We start from the raw sequence: 25,850 nt of genomic DNA on the forward strand, positions 1-25,850 counted from the left end.
CATGCCTATCACCATGTGCTAAATTAAAATCTAAATGGACCAAAGATCTGAATATTAAAACAGAAACACTAAATCTATTGGAAGACAAATTGGGTAAAAACCTTGAAGACATAGGAGTAAGTAGAGAATTCATGAACAGGAATCAAACCACACGGGAAATACTTCCCAGAGTCAATAATTGGGACCACCTCTTATTAAAAAGTTTTTGCACGTCAAAAGAAATCTCCAGCATAGTGAAAAGAAAACCCACGAACTGGGAAAAAATCTTAGTGAACTGCCCCTCAGACAAAGGATTTCTGTCTAAAACATATAAAGAATTAAAAAAAATCAAACCCCCAAAATTCAAAGACCTAATCCAAAAATGGGCATCTGAGATGAATACACAATTCTCAGATGAAGAAACACAAACGGCAAATAAATACATGAAAAAATGTTCATCATCAGTAGTCATTAGTGAAATACAAATTAAAACCACACTGAGATTTCATCTCACTCCTGAAAGAATGGCCAAGATCAAGAAAACCACCAACAACAAATGCTGGAGAGGCTGTGGGGGAAAAGGAACTCTCCTGCACTGTTGGTAGGAGTGTAGACTGGTGCAACCATTGTGGAGGTCAGTCTGGAGATTTCTCAGAAAGCTGGGACTGGAAGCACCATTTGACCCAGCTATTCCACTCCTAGGCATATTCCCAGAAGAACTGAAAGCATCATACCACAGTGATATATGTGCACCTATGTTTATAGCAGCACAATTTGTAATAGCCAGACCTTGGAAACAACCCAAGTGTCCATCAACTGAGGAATGGATAAAAAAGTTGTGGTATTTTTATACAATGGAGTACTACTCAGCTATAAAGAATGATCACATGGAGATATTTATGTAAATGGACGCAGCTTGAGACCATACTCATAAGTGAAATAAATCAAACTCACATATATAAATACTGAATAGCTTCTCTAGTGTAAGAAATGATAAGGATACATAAAAGTATGTGGTAATCATGATTCCTAACCATATTGGTTTGAAGCCATATAATGTTTTCACTCATTAATTGGAATGGTTTTAATCTGGGTGGTTCGATTTTATTGTTTGTGATAATATGAATAGCTATTTTGAAGAAAAGAAGACATGATAATAGCTAGTGCTGATTTAATATCATCTTGTTTTGAAGTCCCATCAAGCTGTTGTTCATCTGTTTCCATTGGTTTTAACATGTTGTATCTTATATTTTACTATATGCAATAGTGTAAACAAAATTTTTTATAGGCAATGAGAAAATATAGAAACTGTTGTTCATTTTCTGTTAGCTGGTTCTTAATACCCTGTAATTCTTTCATTCTCTTGAATGGCTTCACATTGTCTTGATATGTTTGATGCTATAGTTTACGAAGTTATACTCAAATAATTGAAGGAAAGACACACTATGGTGACTATTATTATGTCAGGTTATCTGATGGTGAAACACAATGATGCTTAAATTGTTTGGTTCTGACCTGTGTTGTTCTGTTACTATGTCCTCTGTTGTCTCAACCTTCCCCCCTTTTCCTCCACTTTTTAAAATTAATTTATTTTTTCTTATTTTTTTAAAGGGAAAACTAAATTTAAAAAATAGCGGGACATATTATAGTAACTTTTTGTTTTCCTATTAACCTGATTTGAACCCCAGTATTGCTCTCCCCGTCTTGTTCTGTCTGATTTTACTATATTCTGTTTTGTTGGATAGTATCAAGTTTGAGGGTATAGGCAACCACTTTGAAGGCAGTAAGATTTACTATGATGCCCATTATGGTTTGACTATTACCTTCTTTTGAAGTCCTGTAAGGTCTCCAGTGTAGGTTTTATTGGTTTTGTTCTGTACTGTTCTGTTCAATTCTATTATACCTGAAGATATAGGCAACTCTTTTTAAGATAGCAAGAGGCATAATGGTAATCTTTTTTTTTTGGTCTTTTTCGTTTTTATTGGTACCAGGGATCGAACTCACGACTGCCTGCTTGCAAGGCAGGCGCTTATGCCGCTGAGCTAAACCCCCAGCCCCTTTCCAGCTACTCTTCATGGAAAACAAAGTGAAACAAAATTTCATGACAAAATAGTAGAATAAACAATAGTTAATACATTGTATATTATCTTCAAAGTAGTTACTCAGAGTACAAGATACAGACATAGAGGATTTAGCTCAGTGGCATGAGCGCCTGCCTTGAAAGCAGGGAGTTGTGAGTTCGATCCCTGGTACCAAATAAAGAAAGATAGAAAAAGAAAAACAAAATTTACAATAAAATTTCAAAGTACGTCAATTGGTGTAACAATGGTACACACATTACACACTGTCGTGCCCAAATTCAGTATTGTATTAATTTGCATCTCTTCAATGACCAATGATGTTGAACACTTTTTTCATGTATTTATCTGCCATTCACATTTCATCTGGAAAGTACATATTCATCTCATATGCCCATTTTTGGATGGGTCTTTGAATTAGGGAAGTTTTGATCTTTTTTCAGTTCTTTGTATGTCCTAGTTTTAAATTCTTTGTCTGAGGGACAATTAGCTATAAGGGTTGTCATTTTACTGTTGATTTTTTTTGATATGCAAAGTCTTTTAATAAGATGAAATCCCAGTTGCTGATTCTTTGAAGTATTTCCCATGCAGTCCAGGATTTTTTTTGGTTTGTTGTTGTTGTTTTGTTTTGAGGCTGGGTTTCACTATGTAGTGCAGGCTGACCTTGAACTTGCTTATATAGCCCAAGCTGGCCTCAATCTCCATGAGGATCTTCCTGCCTCAGCCTCCCAATGCTGGGATTATGGGCATGGCCACCACCCCAGGCTCCAGGTTACTCTTTTAACATTTTTATTATCTTTCGTCTTTTTCTTTTCTTTTTATTAGTACTTGGGATCAAACTCACAACCGCCCACTTGCAAGGCAGGTGCTTATGCCGCTGAGCTAAATCCCCAGCCCCTATTTTTATTATCTTTCAAATCGCTGCTAAACACAGAGGTACTTATTTAGTTGCTTACCACACATTTTATTGAAAATGGGGTTTACTATTAGTGGCATAATGTGTTTTCATTACGTGTGAACTGTCCGTGCGTGTTCCATTTCGTCTACCGGGATTTTCATGTTATTTTGGTGAATTTAAGGGACTTCTTCCTATCTGTTATGGTTTGGATCTAAGATGATCCCCAAAGCCGTGTTTAGAAACAGGGTTCAGAATGGTGACTGGGTTGCTCGTGAGGCCATGGCTGATGTACCCAGGGGCCTGGGTGCAGGTGGTCCCTGGGGATGACCTGGAAGGGGTTGTCCTGGCCTCACCTCTCTTCTCCTCCTGCTTCTGGCTGTTGCAAGGTCCACCTGCAGGTGCTGTCCACCACAGTGGCTGGCCATGGGCAAATCACCCCACTCAGTGAGCCAAAATAACCTGCCCTCCACTGTGGTGTAGCTCTCAAGTATTTTCTCCTGCTAACACTGACATTGATAGTCTAACCTAGCTTTAATCACTATCATACTGGATTGAAATGTTTATTCCCTATTTATTTTTTGTCAAAAATTAACTTTTTAATTTTTATTGCTTACAACTTTAGAAACCTATTCTTTAATAAGTCTGAAAAAGATTCTATTTTCTCAAGATGTGAAAACAGAAGGACTTTTCTTATATACATGGTCTATGCTGCACATTTTTTTTTCCTTTTAAGCAATGTAGAATGATCCTCTGCGTGACTTACTCTAGGTCATGTTAGAGATGCAGGTTTGCTCAGGGAAAATCAGGTGCGTGACGTGGGGCTCTGTGCCCCAGCGTGGGCGGGGGATGAGGACACAGTGGACCACTGTGCCTGGTGTGGCCCTGTGTGATGCCCCAGCCTCTGCACTGCTGCTGAGGGTCAGTGCCGGAGTGGTCCACCAAGTACCACCCAGGCCAGCAAACTGCTGAACGCGACAGCCACTGTGTTCCCCGGTTAGAGTTAGGCATCTTTTGATGCTGCCATGATTAGAATTTAAACTGATACTCATAACAAAATGCTTACCAGTTTTCCAACGTTTATTATTAAAGAAAAAATGGGGGTTATAGATAGAGCTCAGCAGCCCACTGCTTACCTAACGTGTATGGCCCTGGGTTATAGATAGAGCTCAGCAGCACACTGCTTACCTAACGTGTATGGCCCTGGGTTATAGATAGAGCTCAGCAGCACACTGCTTACCTAACGTGTATGGCCCTGGGTTATAGATAGAGCTCAGCAGCACACTGCTTACCTAACGTGTATGGCCCTGGGTTATAGATAGAGCTCAGCAGCACACTGCTTACCTAACGTGTATGGCCCTGGGTTATAGATAGAGCTCAGCAGCACACTGCTTACCTAACGTGTATGGCCCTGGGTTATAGATAGAGCTCAGCAGCACACTGCTTACCTAACGTGTATGGCCCTGGGTTATAGATAGAGCTCAGCAGCACACTGCTTACCTAACGTGTATGGCCCTGGGTTTGAAGCTTGGTATCAGAAAAAAAGAAAGAAAAGAGAAAAGAAGGGGAAGGAAAGAAAGGGGCAGGGAGGAGAGCGGAGGAAAGGCCAGGACACTGGGATCCTTAGGTGAAGGCAGGCTTTTTATACAAAATACCACGTCCCACAGTTCCTTGGGTGGACGCCTCCTGCAGACTTGGAGCAGGGGGACCGCTGGTGAAATCATTAATGATTCGAGTGTACGAGCATGGCCCTTACAAGATGATGCCGGCAGCCTGGCCTGGTTAGGTTCCGCAGTGTGGCTGGGGGGCCACTGGAATGCACTGGGACACGGCCCCATGCCTGCCCTTGCAGCTCTTCAGGGGCACTGAAAACACAGTGGGGCTGGGGGTTTAGCTCAGCCGCATAAGCGCCTGCCTGGCGCAAGGTCATGAGTTTGATTCCTGGTACCAAAAAAAAAAAAAAAAGAAAGAAAGAAAGAAAGAAAAGAAAAGAGAAAGAAAAAACACAGGGATGCCAAGCCACCCTGACATGCAGGCTAAAGAGGAGCAACAAGCTACAAAACACGTTTCAAAGTGCTACATGTGAACCCCACAGTGGTTACCACAGCACCTGAAAGCTTACGCGAACATTGGCAGAGATGCGTTTCTGAAAGACAGGGGGCAGGATACAGCTGAAAACCAGTGTTTCCAATGTGCTGGAAGCTGTTTTCTCCTCTACCGCCTTATCTCTGCCTATGAATGATTTCTTCAATGATAAAGAACATAAGTGTGCTCTCAAGGGGAAATGTGGTCATCCATTTAGTAAGCACCTCATAAACAACCTTCGTAGTAAGCGAAGTTCCATAGTTTGGATATGGTTTGCTCCTGCCCAAACTCCCAGCCGCAGGATTCATCATGTAGCGTTAGGCGGCTTGCACAGGACTGACCAGCCAGGAGGGAGGGCGGTCATCCAGGAGGCCCTTCTGCGCTGCCTCCTCTGCTTTCCGCCACGTAAGGAAGCAGCCTGTGGCCCTACGAGGTGTGGCTGACAGGAATCAGTCTTTCAAGCGCCCAGAATCAAGAGCCGAGCTAAAACCTCTCATGTAGAAAGGTTACTTGGTCTCACATATTTTGACAGGAAGTTTATAAAAAGGGGCTCCAGTTTGGCGTGGTGATACATGCCTGTAATTTGAGCACTCAGGAGGCTGAGGCAGGAAGATTACAAGCCTGGGCTATCTAGTGAGTACAAGACCAACCTGGACACATAGTGAGACCCTGTACCAAAAACAAAACACAGCAATTGACAGCAATAAAAAAAAAAAAAAAGAAAGAAAGAAAAGGGGCTTCATTTGTGGTTTCTGACAACTAGCAGGCTTCAAGGCTCCATCTTTGCTTCCCCTTCGGACCTGATGGGACGCTGCTTGAACGCTCAGCCCTGAGTCCTCAGCCCCTTACTGCTGGCAGGTACTTTAAACCATGAGAGCCGTGGCTGGAACGTGCAAAGCCCGACCCAAAGCACGCAGCTACTGTAAAAACCCAAAGCCCCCGTTCCTCGGTTCACTCTGGATTCCAGGAATCCCTCTGCTTCTGGCCAGTGCCAGGCACCCTATTTCATATCCATCAGAGGTTTCAGGCTCTGTACTGACCTGGAGTGAGGTCGGGGGTTGGGCCAGGATCCAGGAAGGGAAACACCACCACCAACTGATGTGTTTCCTTTTTGTCTCTTTTGAGACAGGGTTTCACTATGCTGTTCAGGTTGGTCTTGAGCTTACTCTGAGGGCCAGGCTGGCTGGGAACTCACGGTGATCCTCCTACCTCAGCCTTCTAAGTGCTGGGATTACAGACGTGTGCTGCTACTCTTGGCTCAACTGATGTGTTTTGCTTCTTGAGTTCTCAGAATAACTCCCCAAAGATAGCCAGGTGTGATGGCCATGCCTCTAATCCCAGCATCTAGGAGACTGAGGCAGAAGGATTGCTGTGAGTTCAAGACCAGCCTAGTTGCACAGTGAGATCCTGTTTCAGGGGAGGAAAAAAAAGAAGAACTTGCCAGGGTATGCAGAAGACTGATTTCTAAGAAGTTAAGTAGGGCAATGTCCAGGAGAGTGAACAGCATCAGAGTCCTGAGAAGCACGAATAGGTTAGATTTGGGGAGCTGTGGGAGTAGCTTAATGGTACAGCACTTGCCTAGCATGCGTGCGACACTGGGTTTGATCTCCAGCACTACACGTGTGCACACATAACGCACACGTACGGGTGCACACGTACACACAAGCTAGAACCTGGATTACACTTAAGGAAATTCTGAGAGAAGAGTTAAAACTAAATGATACAGAATTCTGAAGACTTTACTTACAATTTTATTTTTAAGAGACATTTAAAATGAAAAGCATTTTTATCTAAACTACACACTAAATAGCAGAACATCAGCTCTCACCCGAATGGCACTCCAAGGGCACCCAGAGGAGTTACGAGGACTGTGGGGACCGCTGTGTACGCCAGGAAGTTTCCAATCTGACCAACTGCCACTGTCGAGAGAACACAAGGACAGCACTCAGTGAGAGCGCGCTCTGCTCACGCACATGGCAGAGCCCAAGGCTGCCGGCCTCGCTCTGAAAGGCCTTGTCTTAAGTTACTTCTCTCTTATTGTTGAGCCCAAAGTTAGGGAAGGAAAGGTTTCTTTCTCACAGGTTGGAGATTTCAGTCCATAATCAGCAGGCTCCAAGGCAAACCGACCTGAGGTGCAGCTGCAGCAGACAGCAAGCACAAAGGGCAAGAGAAAGACGCCTTCTGGGGGTGGCACACTGTATGTCGGCTCCACCCCTGGGCGGGCGCGGCACTCACCACCAATCAGAGTGCTAGACAGCGAACCAATCACAAGTGCTAGATTCAACCCGGGCCAGGAATGCATGAGACTTGGGATAGTGGGATCCGACATAAACCATAACAGGGAGCCGGGAGTGTAGCTCAGTCAAATAAGCACCTGCCTGGAAAGCGCAAGGTCATGTGTTCTATCACCGGTACTTAAAAAAAAACCCTTAACAGGGCTGCTTCCCATTCCCTGTGCACAAGCGCATCCAGGACATCACCTGTGTGTTTAAGGGTCGTGGTGGCATGGTGTGAACCCCACAACTTTACCAGTCCAGTTGGTTGGGGTGTAGTTGCAGCCCTCTGTGAAAACACCCAGTGTCACCAACAGTGGCTGAAGGTCGGTGTGATACTATCATGCACTCAATATATCCTTGGGTGTTTTTTTAAATTTAATTTTTAAATACTTTTAAGAAAATTTTGAAAGGTTTCACAGATTGCCCAGATGGACCTTGAACTTCCTCAGCCTCCCAAGAGCCTGGATCATGGTGTGTGCCACCATGCTCATTTCCTTACAGTACTCTTTATTTTTACTTATTTTTTAATGAAATGTACATAAAAATGTTACATGTTTAAGGGGTACCATGTAATGCCCTAGTACACTGCGTAATGTTTAAATCAGGTTAAATGTCTATCCACTAGAATTCGTCACTTCTTCTGGCTTTCTGAAATACCTAGTACATGATCATCACCTATGAAGTGATGGTGAACCTACAGCAAGCATGTTATTTGCTTTTCTTCTAAGACAAAAGATGTGAATGTCTGAGTTGTTTTCTCTAAACTGAAACCTCAGTGTTCAGGTTTCACTGCAGTGTTGGTGCTTTGTGTTTAATGAGTGGTTTTGGGTTACAGTTTGGGCACTTCTCTGAAAGTTTCCCCATCACTGATCTACAATCATCCTACCGTGCGACAGCTCACCAGGAAACTGTACTACTGCACCCAGTGACCAACCTGTCCCCAACAAGGGGGCAGAGCTCCCTGTGTGCCCTCACACAGCCCAGGACCTACTCAAGTGCAGGCAGCCGTCCAGCACCAGGCTGTGGGGCTGAGTGAAACATGCCCCCTGCACAGGTCACCCGGGACTCTCCCAGACAGACCACAGGAGTCAGTCTCAACTAGGTAAGTCTTCCCAAAATAACGTGCTGTGACAAATAAGCTATGATAGTTCTGAAATTTCTAATAAAACTGTCACTGATGTATTCACTGTAGCCCTGAGCTGATTTTATTACTTGTTTTTACATTATACCACATGACCTTGGATGTTGTATTTGACTTTATACAGGAAACTCTCCTCTGTTAAACAGACGATGCAGAGCGAAAGGAGGCCTCTAACTCGGGGAGTTTCCTGGAGACCACCTGAAGGCCACACAGGAGCATGTGGTAGCTGTTCTGACGTGTTCAGGCCAGGGCAGTGTCCTGGGCACAATTCGGGACCAGCTGTGAGCAGCAAGAGCCTCCTCCATGGAGGACACTCCTCACCCTCCTTCCCCTCCCTTCCTACAGAAGGAAGCACCCAGGGAAGGAGAGGATGGGAGCAGTGTGCGGGGGCTGGGAGGAGGAGGGGCCCTCTGCAAGCACAGCACCGCACTCACCCTGCGCCCTGGCCCTGCCACGCACACCGGCCAGCCTTCACACACACACTTACTTGCAATGGTGCCAGCCCACCACACGATGTCTGTCAAATACGAGGTGCCTACAAAAGAATGAGGAAAGTGCCACGTGAGTAGGTTCATAGGCCACGTAAGCACGCCACAAAACCACAGATTCCAAAAGAGAGCCACGGGCTTGAAATCACAGCACAATCTCTATCTGTGCTTTTTCCCACACTCTATTCTTTTTTTTTTTTTTTTTTTTTTAAGGAGAAAAAAGAAAAAAAAAACAGAAAAAGGGTACAAGTTATACAGAATTTCAGAAAAAATAAACACTAGTAGGAAATCACTAGTTAATTACATATTGTCATCTTAGAAATAGTTGTTGAAGTTACAGAATTAAAGCATATAAAGGGGACTTTCAAACAGTGAGACTGCAAACAGTTCTGTTCAGTGATCCAACAAAATTCAGTAATATGGTCATCTGTCTTATACACTTAAATATATATACAGTTATATCTTTTGGAGAACTTTCTTTTCCTTTCTTTTGTACAATGACAATTACACATTTTGGGTTTTATTGCTCCCACAGTTCTTATTACTTTTTTTTTTTTTTGAAGAAAGTAAAACCAAATGTGACGAACCAGGACAGAGTCAGTCAAATCAAAAGGATGGACATAATACATAATGTAAAAACAAAATACCAGGTGATCCACAATGGTTACCATAATGCCTCTTGTTATCTTAAAAAGAATTATATCATCAGTTATAATAAAATTGAACAAAACAGTAAAGAATAAGACCAATAAAATCAAAACATTGGAGACATTAGAGGACTTCAAAAGAAGATAATAGTCAACCAGAATGGGCATCACAATGAATCTTATTGTCTTCATAGCTGTTGCCTATACTTTCAAACTTGGTACTATCAAGCGTAACAGAATAGACTAAAATCAGTCAAAACAAGATGGTGAGAGCAATACAGAGTTTCAAATCAAGTGAATAGGAAATCAAAGTGGGTTACTATAATATATCCTGCTATTTTTAAATTTATTTTTCCCTTAATTGAAAGGATAAAAATGAAAAAGTAGATAATAAAAAGGAGATTGAGATAAAAAAAAAAAAAGAGGGCATAACAACAAAACAGCGCAGGTCAAAACATAGCCATTTAAGCAAAATAGTGTTTCACCACAAGATATCCCGACATAAAAGTAGTTACCATAGTGTCTCTTCCCTTAAAATCTTTGGGTGTAACTTCGTATACTTAGCAACAAACATATCAAAACAATGTAAAACCATTCAAGAGAATGACAGTATTACAGGGTATTTAGAACCAACTAACAGAAAATGAACAATGGTTTTTGTATAATCTCCTTGTCTATAAAAGTTTTTGTTTATATTATCACATATAATAAAATCCAGTAAGATACAACACGTTAAAACCGATGGATACAGAAGAACAAAAGCTTGATGGGACTTCAAAACAAGAGGATATTAAATCAGCACTACCTATTATGATGTCTTATTTTCTCCAAAATGGCTGTTCCTGCCATCCAACCTTCTCTGCCTCATTTCTGTTGAGCTCTTTTTCTGTCATTAGTTGTCAGTTTGTCCTCTTCATTTCGCTTTCTGCTCCATTCATTGTGGCTGCTCTGCCACTGTTTCTGGAGTCTTGGTATTTTTCATTTTTAGAATATCCTGCAGTAATCTCTGTAGAGTTGAATTGGTGGTTGCAAATTCCCCTAGTTCCTCTTTATCCTGGAAGCACCTTGTTTTTCCATCAATTTCTAGGGACAGTTGTGCAGGATATATCAATCTTGTCTGGAGGTTATTATCTTTCAAAGCTTAAATTATTTCTCCCCACGCTCTTCGTGATTTGATGGTTTGTGCCGAGAAGTCTGCTGTAATTCTGATGGGTGTTCCCTTGTAAGTGATCTGTTTCTTGTCTCTGATGGCTTTTAGTATTCTGTTCTTATATTGGATTTCTGGAATTTTGATTATTATATGCCTGGGTGTAGCTCTGTTTGGGTTGTAGGTGGTTGGGGTCCTGTATGCCTCATACATCTGAGTATCTTTACCTTTTGCTAAATTAGGGAAATTCTCCTGGATTATTTCTGTGAATAGCTTTTGTAGTTCATTTGTTTGAGTCCCTACTTCTTCTTTTATGTTCTTAATTCTTAAGTTATAGATCCTCTTATCATCTTCTAGCCTTTGTATTATTGCTGTTTGTTTTCTTGTTATTTTTAAGAAGTTTTTCATTTCATGCTCCCACCTTAGAAATCTGTCCTCCAGTTCTGATAATCTATCCTTAGTTTCTTTCAAACTGTTATGCCAGCTTTCAATAGTTTTTAGTTTCCTAGTAATCTCTTTGAACCTGCTTCCCATATTCTATGTTTTCTCTATTTTCTCCATCAAACAATTCTCCCCTTTTTTTCTGTTCTTCCATTCCACCATCTGTTTTTTCTTGGGCGGTGCTTAGCATTTGTCTAACTATTCTACTTATTTCTTGCTTTATTTCATTAAATACTTCATTTTTGAACTTGTCTATGAGGCTCTGGAAATATCACTTTATGTTTTTAGGTGCCGTCTCTGATATTGCATGTTTTCTGTCCTCATTCTCTTTTGCATTTACCTTTCCTGGATCAGTGTTCTCAGGATTGGGGACTGAGGACCCTTTCTTGTTGCTCCCTTTTCCCATACTTTTTGTTCCTTCCATACAAGTGTATATAGGAGGCCTAGTTTTTTTTTTCCCTCTTTCTCTGTTACAGTTTGTTTGAATTGCACCGGCTAGGTGTTCCCGCCCAATGCAGGGAGACATAGACCTGGGCAGCCTCTGCTGGGCCCGCCCCTCCAGGTCAACCTACTGAATGCTTCACTGCAAGGGTGCACCGCCAGGCGCAGGGACCTGATTTGGGCTAGCCTACTGGATCTTAGTCCGCAGTGTCACCAGGCCAAGCACTACCCACCACTCCCGCTTAAGAGGGGAATATGCGACTAAAGTCACTGCAGGGCCCTGTTCCGGCTAGTCTGCTCGTTCCCAGAATGTCCTCTGTTGGAGCCTCCTAGTCTGTGAAAGGGTCCCCATTTCTCTCACTCACCGCAGGTCGATGCAGAGCTCCCTGCCAGTCCCGCTCTCAACGCTGTTTGGTTCGCCGATTCCAGCTCTCAGAGCTTTCTCTCTCCCTGCCATGCGGATTGGGATGCAGTATTGGCAGCAGGAAATTCAAATTGCGGCTTCCAGTGGTGCGGGATCCAGCTTCCCCACTGAGATTTTATCTGTTCTGTTATAGCATCAGGATTGCATTTCCAGTTGGTTTCTCTCAGCTTAGTTCGTTCCTGGGTCTGCAGGGTACATCTCCCCTCACGTAGGACTCCTCACACGGCACCGCTCCTGGATTCTAAACTGGTAATCTCAGAGAGCCTCTGTGGCTGCTGTTATTTGTCTGCCATGTTCTCCCGGAGTCTCCCCCCCTCTATTCTTGATTTTGTTTTTTCATGTATAAAAATTGTGTTTTAGGTTTTTTTTGTTCTGCTTATTTCTCATTTTTGCTTTTTCTGTCTTCCTTTCCCTCCTTCTTCACCAGTTTCCCAAAGCTCGGGGAATCCTCCTTGGTCCTCCAGCTAGGCTTTTAATCTCTTTCTCTTCTTTATTGATCTAATTTTTCCTCCTATCCCTTTTAAGTTTTCTCCTCAAGGATAAAAAAGTAAGAGGTTTATGAGCTACATATTTAGAACAGAAATCCTCGCACAAGGACTAAAGTTGAAAATAATGAATGTCATACTGTTTATTCACCCTGTAATAGACTTTAGACTACGCACAGCAGGATGAGAAGCCTCTAAAAATAGCAAAGATATTTTTGCACCCAACACAAGGCAGATCCAAGAAAACAAACAAGTTTTATAATGGTTTTCTTTGGCACAATTAAGCCACTGCAAAGACATATGGAATGGAGTTTGTACTGCTCTCCAAGGAGATGTCCTAAGTCCACCTCTCTTGTGCAGTCACTGTAACCACTTATATGATAAATTTACTGTCACAGGGCTCAAATACTTCCTGCTTAACCAGGCTATTCAATTTTCCTAATTTAGAATCTTTCACATATGGCCCTTTTTTCAGTTTTTTACCAGATCATTCAATGTGCTGGCATCTCAAACCTTCCTTCCCATGTATTCTCTCCAAAATCCCCATGCAGAGTGGGCAGAGGGTGAGGCGCTGCCTGGCCTCCTGTCCCAACGGATCGAGGCATGCAGGACAAGGCCTCCCACCACCACAGACTGCCTGTCTGTCTTCAGTATGACAATATGCTTGTACTCCCACAGCTCACTCTATGGCAGACTAAAGCTCCCAGCTGTAATGTGATGTTTAATTCTCAGCAATAAATCCAGACTTCCGCATAAGGAACACAGGAAGCCTCCTTAGTTGATGTGGAAACAGAGCTATAAGTATTTGTAGCAGTTGACTGTCGATCTGAGACATTTATAAGCTTGACTAACATGGCTAAGCAATTCTATACCCAAGGGTGGCTCATCTCCTGGATGGCATAAAAGGGAAGGAGGAAGGATGGACGAGGTCCCCTTCTTTGGAGCAGCTACAGCTCGGACATCATCTCCCAGCTCTAGGCGCAGACTCTTCAGCTTCTGCCTTGGATCCTTCAGACTTGCAGCACAGGATCTTCAGCCTCCTGTCGCAGACCCATCGGCCTGCTAGTGCGGACTTGCACAGGACACTGAAGTGAGTCCTTCGCCTCTAGCATGCAGGCACCCTCTGCACACTTCCTCATCCAATTCTGCAGCCGACCATCGACTCCGATCCTGTAATTCTTCACGCATTTGTATATTTGTATTATATCTATTTTCTCTACTAAAACCCTAACACAGTATTATGCAATCTGTAGCAAGGAATAAAGGAGTGAGGTGCAGTGGCACCTGCAGCCCTAGCTACTTGGAAGGCTGAGTCAGGAATGGATAGTCAGAGTCCAGGAGTTCAGGACCAGCCTAAGCAGCACGAAGCACCTATGTCAACAACAACAACAAAAACAAACAAGAGAAAAGGAAACACGTAGCCCAGCACGGTGCTACGTACGTGCCTGTAACTTTACCTCTGGCAGGCAAAGCGCAGGACTGCACTGGAGAGTCACAGGCTTGAACCCACAGGACAACCTCTTCCCTTTGCTTTCGTCTGCTTCACTCCTGAATTTTCGCTTGCTTTTCAAGTGTGAACACTGTTTTTTAGTTTTTTGTCCTGCGTAGTTCTAATTTTCGTCTTTCCCATCTTTCTTTTTCTCCTTCTTCACCAGTTTCCCAAAGCTCCAATAATCTTCCTCCGTCCTGCAACTATGCTGCTAATCTCTTTCTCTTCTTTTACTGACCTAATTTTTACTCCTATTCCTTTTAAATTTTCTCCCAAGGGCAAGTCACTCCATTGAGGGGATCTTTACCGTATGTAATATTCTGATTTCTTTTAACTTTTGTTACACACTGTAAGTCTTGTACCGATGGCTAAAGGTGGCAAGTTTGTCACTTTCTGGACTGCGCTTTAAGCTACTGTAATGACTGGTTATAGTACTTTAGCCACAGTGCCATGCTTTTTGCAATCAGCTGTACTTCCTTGTATGCCAATACCAAGACTGTCTGGGGGTCATAGCCCACAGCTTAGTCCACCGCCGAAGAAGTAAATGCTAGGCCAAGGAGGCAGCACCGTCTGCTCCCTAAAAAGCTGAAAAGTCAGGGCCACCCATTCGGGACCCCTCCTGCCTCTCAGCAGCTATTCCTATTCCCTATTCCCTGTTCCTTTTCCCCAATACTTTTGCCTACTCTGAAAAACAAAAACAGAAAGAAACGTCAGGATCTCGGGACAGATTCAAAAGCCAAAAGCCAGCTACACCTAGACATCTCTGAAAAGCAGTCAATCGCTAAGGAGGTCTCAACACCAGTAGTAAAGCTACTACCATAAGCAGTTTACAACCTTCAATCCAGAAAACAAACTTTAAAAAACAGAACACGAGAAAATGTGGAAGCAAGATGCAGTCCCAGACCTTCAGCTCACCCAAGGCAAATCCAGGGGTCACGGGGGTAGAAAAAAAAAATCAAAAGCCACCCCGCTAAACTTCCTGAAATAACAGCAGTGGAAGTAACAAAACAGATGAATGAGTCTCTAGTAGAAAAACAAATCTGAAATAATTTCATAGGTAACTAAAGAGATGATAAACAGGCTGGGGATGCAGCTCAGCAGCACAGCGCCTGCCTTGCAAACCCAAAGTCCTGAGTTCAATTCCCAGTACTAAAAAAAAAAAGAGAAAGAGAGAGAGATGATAACCATGAGGAAGGACATAGTGAATCTAGAATAGACACAGAAGGGGCTAAGGATGTAGCTCAGCGACATAAGCGCCTGCTTGGCAAGCACAAGGTTGTGAGTTTGATTCCTGGTACCAAAAAAAAGAAAAAAATATACTCAGAAAAGTGATGGGAACCATGAATGTCCAACACAGTTAAGAACAGAATGAAAAAGAGTCAGACAGACATCCCAGGAGGTTAAAAATTTTATTGAAAGCGTATACAACAGAATGAACCAATGTGAGGACAGAATATCAAATCTAGAAGACAGGTTTGCAGTTAGTGATCATCAAGGGAAATACTTGTTAAAAATAGCAAGGAAACACAAGAAAATCAGTTCATCAGTCGGTTATATGATGCAAATGACATAAGTCTAATCAAAATGAATGAAAAAAACACATAAAAAATACCTGTTCACAGAAGTAAAGGCAGAAAACTTCCTAAGCATGGAAAAAGCATTTGAAGATAAGCATATTTAATTCAACTAGCCACAGAACAGAATGTTAGAAGCTGTTAGAGAAAACAAACAGATCACTATAAATCCCAGCAGACTTCTCAGCAAAACCCTTACATCAAGGACAGCTTGGAGAATATTTCAAGCTCTAAAAGAAAACAATCTCCAACTCATACTAATGGACCCTGCAAAATTATCTGCCAAAACTGATGGATAAATAAGACACTTCCAAGATACTAAATAGAATCCACCAGGCAAAGCAAGCAACAGGAAAACGATGTGACAAGGATAAACCAATACATATCAGTCAGGGTGGGCATGGTGGTGCACGTCTGTAATCCCAGAACTTGGGAGGTTGAGGCAGGAAGATCTCGTTCAAGGCCAGCCTGGGCTACATAGTGAGTTCAAGGTCAGTCTGAACTGCACAATGAGACTGTCTGAAAAAACAAAAACAAACAACCCAAAGATCGGTTATAACTATCAATGGTCTCAATCCACCAATCAAAAGAAAGACTAGCAGAATGGATCAAGAAATAAGATCCAGGCCGGGTGTAGTGGTGCATGTCTGTAATCCCAACACTGGAGAGGCTGAGGAATGAGGATCACCAGGAGTTCGAGGACAGCCTGGGCTACAGAGTGAGCTCAAGGCCAACCTGAACTGCATAGTAAAACCCTGTCTCAAAAAAAAAAGAGTGGTGGGTGGAGCTGGGGATTTAGCTCAGCAGCATAAGCGCCTGCCTTGCAATCTTGCAATCGTGAGTTAGATCTCCATACCAAAAAAAAGAAAGAAACATCTAACGAAACCCAGGGAATCTCCGTAAAAACAGAGTTAAAGGGTGTGGGTTTGGGAACAGATTCTGAAGTTCACAACTGTTAGAAGGGGAGGAGGGTGGAAAGGCTTCTTCAATGAAGAAGTTCCCGGGCGAGTGGCGGCTGAGCCAGGAAGAGAGCCGGTCAGAATCTCCCGAGATCCAGCCATGGTGGAACTTAGGGCGTTGAGCAAGAAAGCCACACGCCCGCCTTCCTGGTCAGCAGCGATGGTGGGAGCAGCTGCGGGCGAGCCAGGAAGAGAACCAGTCAGCATCTCCCGAGAGCCTCCCGGCATGGGCTGAGAATCAAACATCCCTTCTCTGCTCTCCCCCTAGCAACTGGGGCCAGCGGCCTGAGCCTCTCGGGAGGATGACCATATGCAATATAGCAAATGTGGCGGATTTCCTTCTACCTTCTCTCTGAAGGCAAATATTGTTTTCACTGTTTTGCTTTGTTCTGATGAACTGCTTTGCTCTATTCAGTATTCTGTTTTGATAGGTTTTATAATGTTCTGGTTTTGGTTTGTTTTGCTATACCTGATTGAATGTACAACTATTGCGAAGATAACGAGATATACTATGGTACCTATTACTGTTATCCCCGTATCCTGCTCTGCAGCTCTGTATCGATTTCACTGCATTGTCTCGACTGGCTTTGTTCTGTCCTGTTCTGTTGTATTTTATTACCTTCAAAAAAAAGAAAAGAAAAGACCCAATAATATGCTGCACACAAGAAAAAATAAAAATGCATATACTGAAAGTTACATAATGGAAAACAATACTCCCTGCAGTCAGTATCTGGAAAAAAGCAGGAGTAGCTATTCTATTTGCAGACAAAGTGAATTTCAAGCCAAGACTGACAAAGACAAAATAGGCTGCTACATCCTCATAAAGGGAACAACCCAAAAGGAAGAGATAAGTTGTACATATATTGCACAGCAACAGATAGCTCAGCAACACAGCATCTGCTGGGCAAGCATGAGGTCATGAGTTTGATTCCCAGTATCAAACACACACACACACACACACACACACACACACACACATATATATATATAAAATATATTTCTGTCAAATACCAGCTCACTCAACTATATAAGGCAAACATTAATGGATATGAAAGTCAAATAAGCACTAATACAATCCTAACAGGACCTTACTCATCAATACCCCACTATCACAAACAGATCCACCAGACAACAAAGAAACCAAACCTCTGAGCAAGTGGACTTAGCATACATCTACAGAGTGTTCCAAGCCACAGCAATACATTCTTCTGCACTGCACTTGGGACATTCCCCAAACAGGCCGCGTAGTATACTAACTTGTAGAACAGCTTAAGTAAATGGAAAGGAATTATCCCAGGCATATTATCAGACCACAAAGGCAAAGAAAACACAAAAACTGCATAAACACGTAAGAATTACCTAACAGATTACTCAACAACCGCTGGGTCATAAATGAAATTAAAGAAGTTAGGCAGTTTCTACAATATAGGTCAACCTCACTAACATTGATGCAAAAATCCTTGGTAAGATACTCACAAACACAATGCACCAAATCATCAAGAAGATTATACACTATGACCAGGTAGGGTTCATTCCAAGGACGGTTCAACGTAGGCAAATCAATACATGTAATCCACCATATCAGCAGAACCAAGGACAAAAACCACATGATCCCCTTAACAGATGCCGGAAAAGCACCTGACAAAGTCCAACACCCATTAATGTTGAAAGTCCTACAGAAAAGTGGACAAGTCTGTATCTCAATCTGAGAAAAAACCATTTATAATAAACCAACAGCCAACATCATACTAAATGGACAGAAAAGTGAGTTCCAGGCCACCATGCACTACAAAGCAAGACCCTGTCTCAGCCCCCCAAAATAAATAATAGATAAATCATGCAACTCTGAGATTCCGCCTCACCCCACAAAGAATGGCTATCATGAAGAAACCAACCCTAACAAACGCTAGCGGGACTGTGGGGGAAAAGGAACCCTTCTGCACTGTTGGTGAAGCGTAAACTGGTAAGACCGTTTGGAAGTCAGAATAGAAACTCCTTCAAAAACTAAAACTCGAAGTTCCACTTGGCCCAGCTATTTCCCTTCTTGGTATCTTTTCAAAGCAGTGAAAGGCATTATAACACCACGATACATACACACTCATGTTCATAGTGTTACAATTTGTAATGGCTAAATCCTGGAACAGCCTAGATGCCTAGCAAGGGAAGAATGGATAAATCTGAGCCATTATTAGGTAAATGAACAAACACTTCCCCACTTTTTTTTTTTTGGGGGGGGGTGTCTTTTTGAGGCAGGGTTTCACTATGCAGTTCAGACTGGCCTTGAACTCACTTTGTAGTCCAGGCTGGCCTAGAACCACAGAAATCCCCCTGCCTCAGCCTCCCAAGTGTTGGAATTATAGGTGTACACCAGCACACCCAGCCCGAGTACACTTTGAGACCACACTTTTAAGTAAATAAATCAGACACACGTATAAGCATCACACTGTTTCTGTGGTATGAGAAACAGAAAGGATAAACAGGACCAAAACAGATGACAGATACTGACAAGTAGGAAGAAAATGTTCAAATAAGAAGGCAAAGAAGGGCGCCGACCACCAAAAGGAAGAGAAGAGGAAAAAAGAGAATAGTGGGAAAACGGAGACAAAGCTTTTGTAAACAAGGAAGGAAGGAAGGTTGAAGGGAGGCAAGGAGAACGGGGAGAAAAGAATCAAGATCTATCATACACAGGTACGAATTCCTTATAATGAATGTGATCTTTATGTGTATCACAAGCATATCAATGATGCTGATTTTACAAAATAAAAATAAAATGTTAAGGGGAAGCTGTGATGGGGCTCAGTATGAAAGGCTAGGCTCAATCCTGTTACGCAAAGGGAAAAACCAAAAGTAATGACCGCGTAGGAGGCAGGCTGAGGGGGCGTATCACCACCTGAGGGCACCACACTGGACCAGGCCATCCCTGGATTCTAACAGGGACGCCGCCTGCTGGGAGTGGGCTTGTCGCGGTCTCCACGAATCACCGCCTCAGGCCTTTCACAAAACCAGGGGTAAAGAGAGTTATTTTTACACTAGCAGAGCCTGGCAGACACCAGCTCAGCCTCCTGGTCAAAGTCAGCAACCTCAGCATTGCAGGGAGCAACTGCGGGTGGAGGTGGACAGCACAGGACAGGCAGCGGGCATTCGCTGCCAAAGGCACAGCTTGGAACTCTCCATGCAGAAGCATCAGACAAACCCCGGCTTTGAACAGGCTGCAGCACCAGGGGCCTGCAGACAAAGGCAGGCCAGAAACCAGGATGAATGGAAACAAAAGAGGAACTGAGCGCAACACGTGATGCCAGAAGAGGGGCGGAGGCTGCGCTGGGGACAGACCAGGGTCACCAGCAAACTGTGAACACAGGCTGTTGTAGGTCAAGAATTAATGAAGCTCCTGGCTTTCTACATAAGAATCAAACTTGGGGTTCACTTTTCTGGCTTTACAAAGCTGACAGTCACATTGCCGGGCAACAGCACACAGGGTAAAAATGGCCACTGACGGGAAACCAGCACCAGATGGAAGGCTGTGGACAGTTTTTTTTGGTAGCACTGGAGATTGAACTCAGGATCTTTGCACCGAGCTGCATCCCAAGCCCTTCCTTCCTAATTTTATTCTGAAGCAGTCTCACTAGTGAAGTCACCTAAGCTGCCCAGGTGCACTCAAATTTCTGAGCTTCCTGCCTTGGACTCCCAAATGCTGGATTATAGGCATGAGCCAGCACCTGCGAACTGCTTATGCTCCCGCCCCAGTACAGTGCCTCTGGAAACACCAGTGTCACCTGGAGCGCTGTGAGCACTGCACTGGACCCAAGGCTTTCTAGCAAGGCAGTCACCCATGCCACCTGCCTGCAATGGCTCTTGCGGTGCCCTGACCCCTGTCGGGCCTCTGCTGCCAGGCCCCAGTAGAACAATAGGGCCTGATACCGCTGCCCTGGTGACTGCATGCAATGCAAATGTGGCCTGGACAGTCCACAAACAGGAAAAGGCAGGCGGCCTAAGAACGTTCCAAAGGGCTGGGCATTTAGCTCAGTGGCAAGTGCGAGGTTTGTGCATTCCATCCCTGGTACCAAGAAAAAAAAAGAATGCCCTATGGTGGCACTGTAGAACATTTACCAGCTGCTGGCACAGAATCAATGTCTTCTTTTTTCCCCAATATTATATACCTTGCCACAGACCTGGGTGGGTTCTTCCATTTATTTTCCTATACTCCTCCATCCCAGGTGTGGGAATAACAGCAAGTTCTGGGAATTTTTTCCCTCGTTGGAAATCCTGGCTACTGAGAGCTGCTCAGTTGCTGGAAACAACTGAACTGTCAGACAAGAAGTATTCGTGCAAATACAAAGGTACAAAGGAGACTTCTAGCAACTGGCAGGGATGTGCACCCGGTCTCAAGACTTCTAATGCCTTTTTTTGCCTTTTTGAGACAGCATCTCACTATGCAGTTCAGGCAGGCCTTGAGCTCAGGCTGGTCTTGACTTGCAATGATCCCCCTGCCTCAGCCTCCCGAGCGCTGGGATGACAGGAGTGCGCCATCACTGAAAGGATCTTGCCCTAGATAGGACACTACAGCGGTGAGAGGTGCCGAAACCACCTTTTTCTTCCTCCGGGACTGTTTACTTGTTTATTTGCCGCAGCTGATCCGCATGCAACAGCGACCTTCCTCACTCCACACCAGTGAGGGGTTTTTTGTCTCGTCCCTTAGCAAGCTTGGGACAGAAAACCCATCCTGCCGTCCCTGTCCCCAAACAGGGACACCAGTTTTCCGGCTCCTTAGGCTGCACGGCTTGAGGGGAGACTGACATTTTTGTTCACTGGGACCCTACCGCACTCTTCAGCGGCCAGGCCGGAAGAGAATGGGTGTGACAGTGTCACACTTGGAGGCCTGGTGATGACCTCTTTTGATAGGTGTGACCCAGGACAGCTTCCACTTCCCTGGGGGAGCTACTTCCGAGGCAAAATCGTTCTCTCTGCTCACTTATAATTCAGTCATGGGGACCACCTCCTGTCCCCCAAAACACACACCTCTGGGGTACCTGGTAAACCAAAAAACCAAAAAGCTGATCTTTTATTTATGCTGTTATCACAAGGGCAGCAAGTTGGCAGAAGCCCTTGTCTTTAGGCCCTTCTCACGTTAAGGACGCGTCCTCCTCCCACTCTGCTCCTGCAGGATCCCTCGCCTGCCCACACTCAGGACGCGGCTCCTCTCCTTACAGCTTCTCCCTGTATCTCACACCCCAAACCCCGCAGCCTTCTCAGCCAGAGGCTGAGACCGCTGCGTCCTCCTCTCTTCCCCCTTCACCCACCAGGCTCCAATTTCTCAATCGCCAAAGGTGTTGGGCTGCGCCCAGGCGGGGCAGCCACTGACCCATCCCTGTACACGGCTTGGCTCAGGCCAGACCCTGAGCGCGCCTCCGGGCCAGGGCGGAGGCCACAGCAACAGAACGCGGGAGGGGAGGGGGCCATGGCCAACAAGGCAGGGCGCACAGCTATTCCTTTTTAACTTTCTGAGCTATCTCAGATTAGCCATAAATTAGATTCCTTTTCTTGTATTATTTTAAGAGCTCTCTATTAATTGATCTACAAGAAAGTTCACACTAGTTCTATTTATTATAGTTCAAATTGGCCAAATATATTTGAGTGCACTCTGATTTTATGATTGTCAGTCTATATATCTGCTGTCCGTCCATTTGCTCGCTCTGTAAACAGCTGTTTTTTATTTGAGCTCAACAATTTTTCCTCCCCTTTTATATTTTCAGATCATTTAATCAAGGTTTATTTGGGTTACAGATTTTAAAAACATGCTTCCACCTAGGCTGCCAGCTGGTCAAAATGATGCTAAAATTAGTTAAACAAAATCCTCTGGGGTGAGGAGACATTGGATAGGATTCCAATTGATAAACAAGAAAGTGGTCACCTGGTAACTTTAACCAGCTCTTGTTCATTAATTGGAGGCCCCGATAATCTCCATATCCTTATGGGACACACCTCAACTAAAGTTCATATGAATAAGACAATTCATTGTTGCTCATCTGATGGTATATTCATGCCTTCAAATATAAAATTGGGATTATGATAATAAGTGATTGTTTATGATGACAAGTGACTGTTTATAATGACAAGCCAGGAGATTCACATCAGACCAACACAAGGTCACCAGTGAATAAATTTTAAGCAAAAATTTATGTAATGTATGACAAGTGGTTTCTTTCAGATTCAGACATATGCTTAGATGCTTCACAAATTTCTTCACTGTGCAAATGTTAAAATACCCATGGTTAATAGCCACTCAATGTTCTATGTTAAGGTTACTGCCCGTACTGCATTGTACTGTTATCAATCTTCTGGATGTTCAACAACTAAAATTAAGAGATAATTATAAATTCCTTTTAGATTCCTTTTTGCTGGGATCCACCAGCTCTTTTCCAGGAAAAAGGTTATATGATACAACGGTGGACAGAGCAATGAGCCCGGCACTGAGGCTGGGGCAGGGGCCAGGACTGAGCCTTTCCCAGCCCATCCGCCAGCCCTGGCTCAGCCCTCCACCGACCAGCAGGTACCGGGCATTTTGGGGCCTTAATTAACTATACTTAGTTGGTGTTAAAAGACAGTTGGTGTTAAAAGACACCATAGCTGATCTCTCTCCTAAATAAAAAGGTAAAATTAATAAAACAGGCCATCCTCCAAAAATCAGATGGCATTAGACATTGTAACAGCATAAGATGTACTTATATATGACAAATAAATGACATCTCAGTTCCTAAAATTCCCTGGACCTTATCCTCCTTATAGGAAGCCATTACTAAAATTATAAATACCCTGTTGATTCTATTATTTGACTCCTGCACACTTAATTGATTCTTTGCCTTTGTCTCCTTTAGACTTAATTGGTACACTTACCCAAGATAAAAACCAGGTATCTTGGGACTGTGAAAGAGACAGACACGTTCCACTGTGGCCAGATCCCAAGACAAAAGGCTAAACACGGCCCTCAAACCCCACAGGGAGACCTTCTTAATATGGCTTTTCATGTTTTCAACAACAAAAATAAAAAATAGCAATCTGATCTTTTAGCAGTGACACTTGGGGCTCTGAGACAGGTAAACGGACACAAGATGAAACTGCCTGAGCCCCTCCTGGACCATGCTTCAAGTGCAGCAAAGAAGGACATTGGGCAAGAGCGAGCCCCAATCCTGGCGTTCCTTTGGGGCCTTGCCCTAGGGTCACTGGAAGAGCGACTGTCCTAGCCACCAGAGAGCGGGTAAGCCATCCTCTAACTCCTTGCCCTCACAGGAGGCTCCATCACTGCAAGATTCATTGCTGAAAGATCTGCTTGGACTCGCTGCTGAAGACTGACAGGGCTCGGGGTGTCCTTCTCAGAGCCCCAAGTCCCACTAGAGGTTCTCAGGTAAGACATTATCTGTACTTGCGGACATAAAGGCCATGTGTAGGGTTCTTCCTGAGATTTCAGGCTGCTATATTAAGTCCTCAGTCTCTATAGGGGCTGTTGACAGCCAACCTATGCAGCCTTTGCAGACAGGGCCTGTTCCATGCAGGTTCCAGACTCGCTGCTTCTCTGGTTGACCCCACAGTTTGAGATACCTCCAATCCCACCTGCCCTGCCATGCCATGCCTGTTTTAATTCATCTCAGGGATCCTCCAAAATTTCCTTCTGTTCCCCAATATTCCCAAACATTTACAGGGACTTAAACCTGTAAATAAGTGCCTTTTAAACAATGGTTTTCTTAAACCTACCCATTCACCCTATAAAGTCCCATTCTCCCAGCACTCAAGCCTGATGGGTCTTACCCGCTCATAGAGGACCTCGGGGTAATCAATAGTGCTGCTACCCCAATCCACCCAGTACCACGCTCTCTCATATCCCTCCCTCCACCACTCACTTTACAGTCATAGATCTTAAAAATGCCTTTTTATTCCTTTGTGTTTATGCAGACTGACCCAGACACTCTGAGGTCTCAACAGCTTATACCTGTTATCTCTAGTAAACCTTCTCCCCAGGGACACACAGCACCCCCTTGCTTTCCTATTAACCAATTTCTCAGACACAACCCTGGTCAAGACTGATAGATAGATTTTACACACATGCCCTGCCACAAAACTCAAATATCTTTTCACCTTTGTTTGTACTTTTTCAAGATAAATAAAAGCCTTTCCCACAACCAGGGAGACTGCTGATATACTTACAAAAGTCCTGTTACATAAAGTCATCCCAAGGACTCCAACGAAGGTGGAGTGGCCCATACCTGGTCTTCTTGGCAACCTCAAGAGTGGTCAGAGTTGCTAGACTGCCATCCTGGTTCCACATCACTCAAGTGTTGCCCTCCCAGCCCTAGATCTAACCATCCTATCGCCCACTCCTCTCCGCCTCACCAAGGCCTCACAGCCACAACTCTCAGGCTAAGTCATGCTTTGTTAAACGTGAGATCCCTGAAGGCCTAGGCTCTTACCTTCCCTATAGTGACACAGCCACAGCCATCCCAACCCCTCCTATTCTTTCCAGCTCAACTCCTGGACCAGAGACAAGTCTTACTACCTACCTTCTTAACTTTTACCCTTTCAGATGGGGGAATAATCACCTCTCATAACTTCACTCCTCCTAACCCCACACTTATGTTTCAGAATTCTACCTCACCGTAGCAATGATTCTACCTCACCATGGTAATGATTCTACATATATAAATCAAAGGCACCTTTGCTTCTACCTCACCTGGTCCTTAAATATGATAGTGGCCTGCCTCCTCACAGCACCTTATCTCTTTGTATTTCCAGTCTAATGTGTGGACATTCACCAATGATAAAGTTGTCCTGGCTAAAACACCTGGCACTAGCTTCTACATGGGCATCAACTGTCATCCTGTCAACCTTCCTAAACCCCAATACAGTGCCCCCTTTCAGCAGAAAGTAGTAAGAGAGAGAAAGACTTCACCCTTTTCCTAACAATAAAAAGATGGGAATGAAAGGATTCTACCCTAGATAGGACATTACAGCAGTGAGAGGCGGGACCAAGTGAAGTTTACCTTGAGGTCATTTTTCCCACCCCTAGGCAATTTACCTGTGGCATGAAATGAATTCCAATGCGCTGCTTAGGCGTCGACAATGCCCCTTTAGACACCACCCCAGACCAAAGCTGTATGTATGCCCCCACACCACGTGTCCGGAAGAGAAAACCAGGCCCCAGTGGTCATGGAGTTTCTCTCTGTGTCCTTAAAATACAGGCCACTTTATATTTCCTGTCTTCTAATCATGCTGAAAAGCCTATCAATCACACCCAGCTATAATACCTTCTGCT

At 43.9% G+C, this 25,850-nt stretch overlaps 1 protein-coding gene across 3 annotated transcripts in view; it reads right to left on the reverse strand.

Annotated features, from left to right (window-relative positions):
• Positions 1-25,850, reverse strand: part of Nipa1 (NIPA magnesium transporter 1) — a 65,447-nt gene that overhangs the window by 25,549 nt on the left and 14,048 nt on the right. For all 3 annotated transcript variants that reach the window (XM_063249801.1, XM_063249800.1, XM_063249802.1), the window contains 2 exons: positions 8,942-8,989; positions 6,866-6,956 (listed from right to left, as the gene is read on the reverse strand). In XM_063249801.1, coding sequence (XP_063105871.1) covers positions 6,866-6,956; positions 8,942-8,989 — 139 coding nt within the window. The remainder of the gene's footprint in view (positions 1-6,865; positions 6,957-8,941; positions 8,990-25,850) is intronic.

The sequence above is a fragment of the Cavia porcellus genome, unplaced genomic scaffold (genome assembly GCF_034190915.1).
Source record: "Cavia porcellus strain 051 isolate PalLab524CR breed Dunkin Hartley unplaced genomic scaffold, mCavPor4.1 scaffold_6, whole genome shotgun sequence".
Taxonomy (NCBI): domain Eukaryota; kingdom Metazoa; phylum Chordata; class Mammalia; order Rodentia; family Caviidae; genus Cavia; species Cavia porcellus.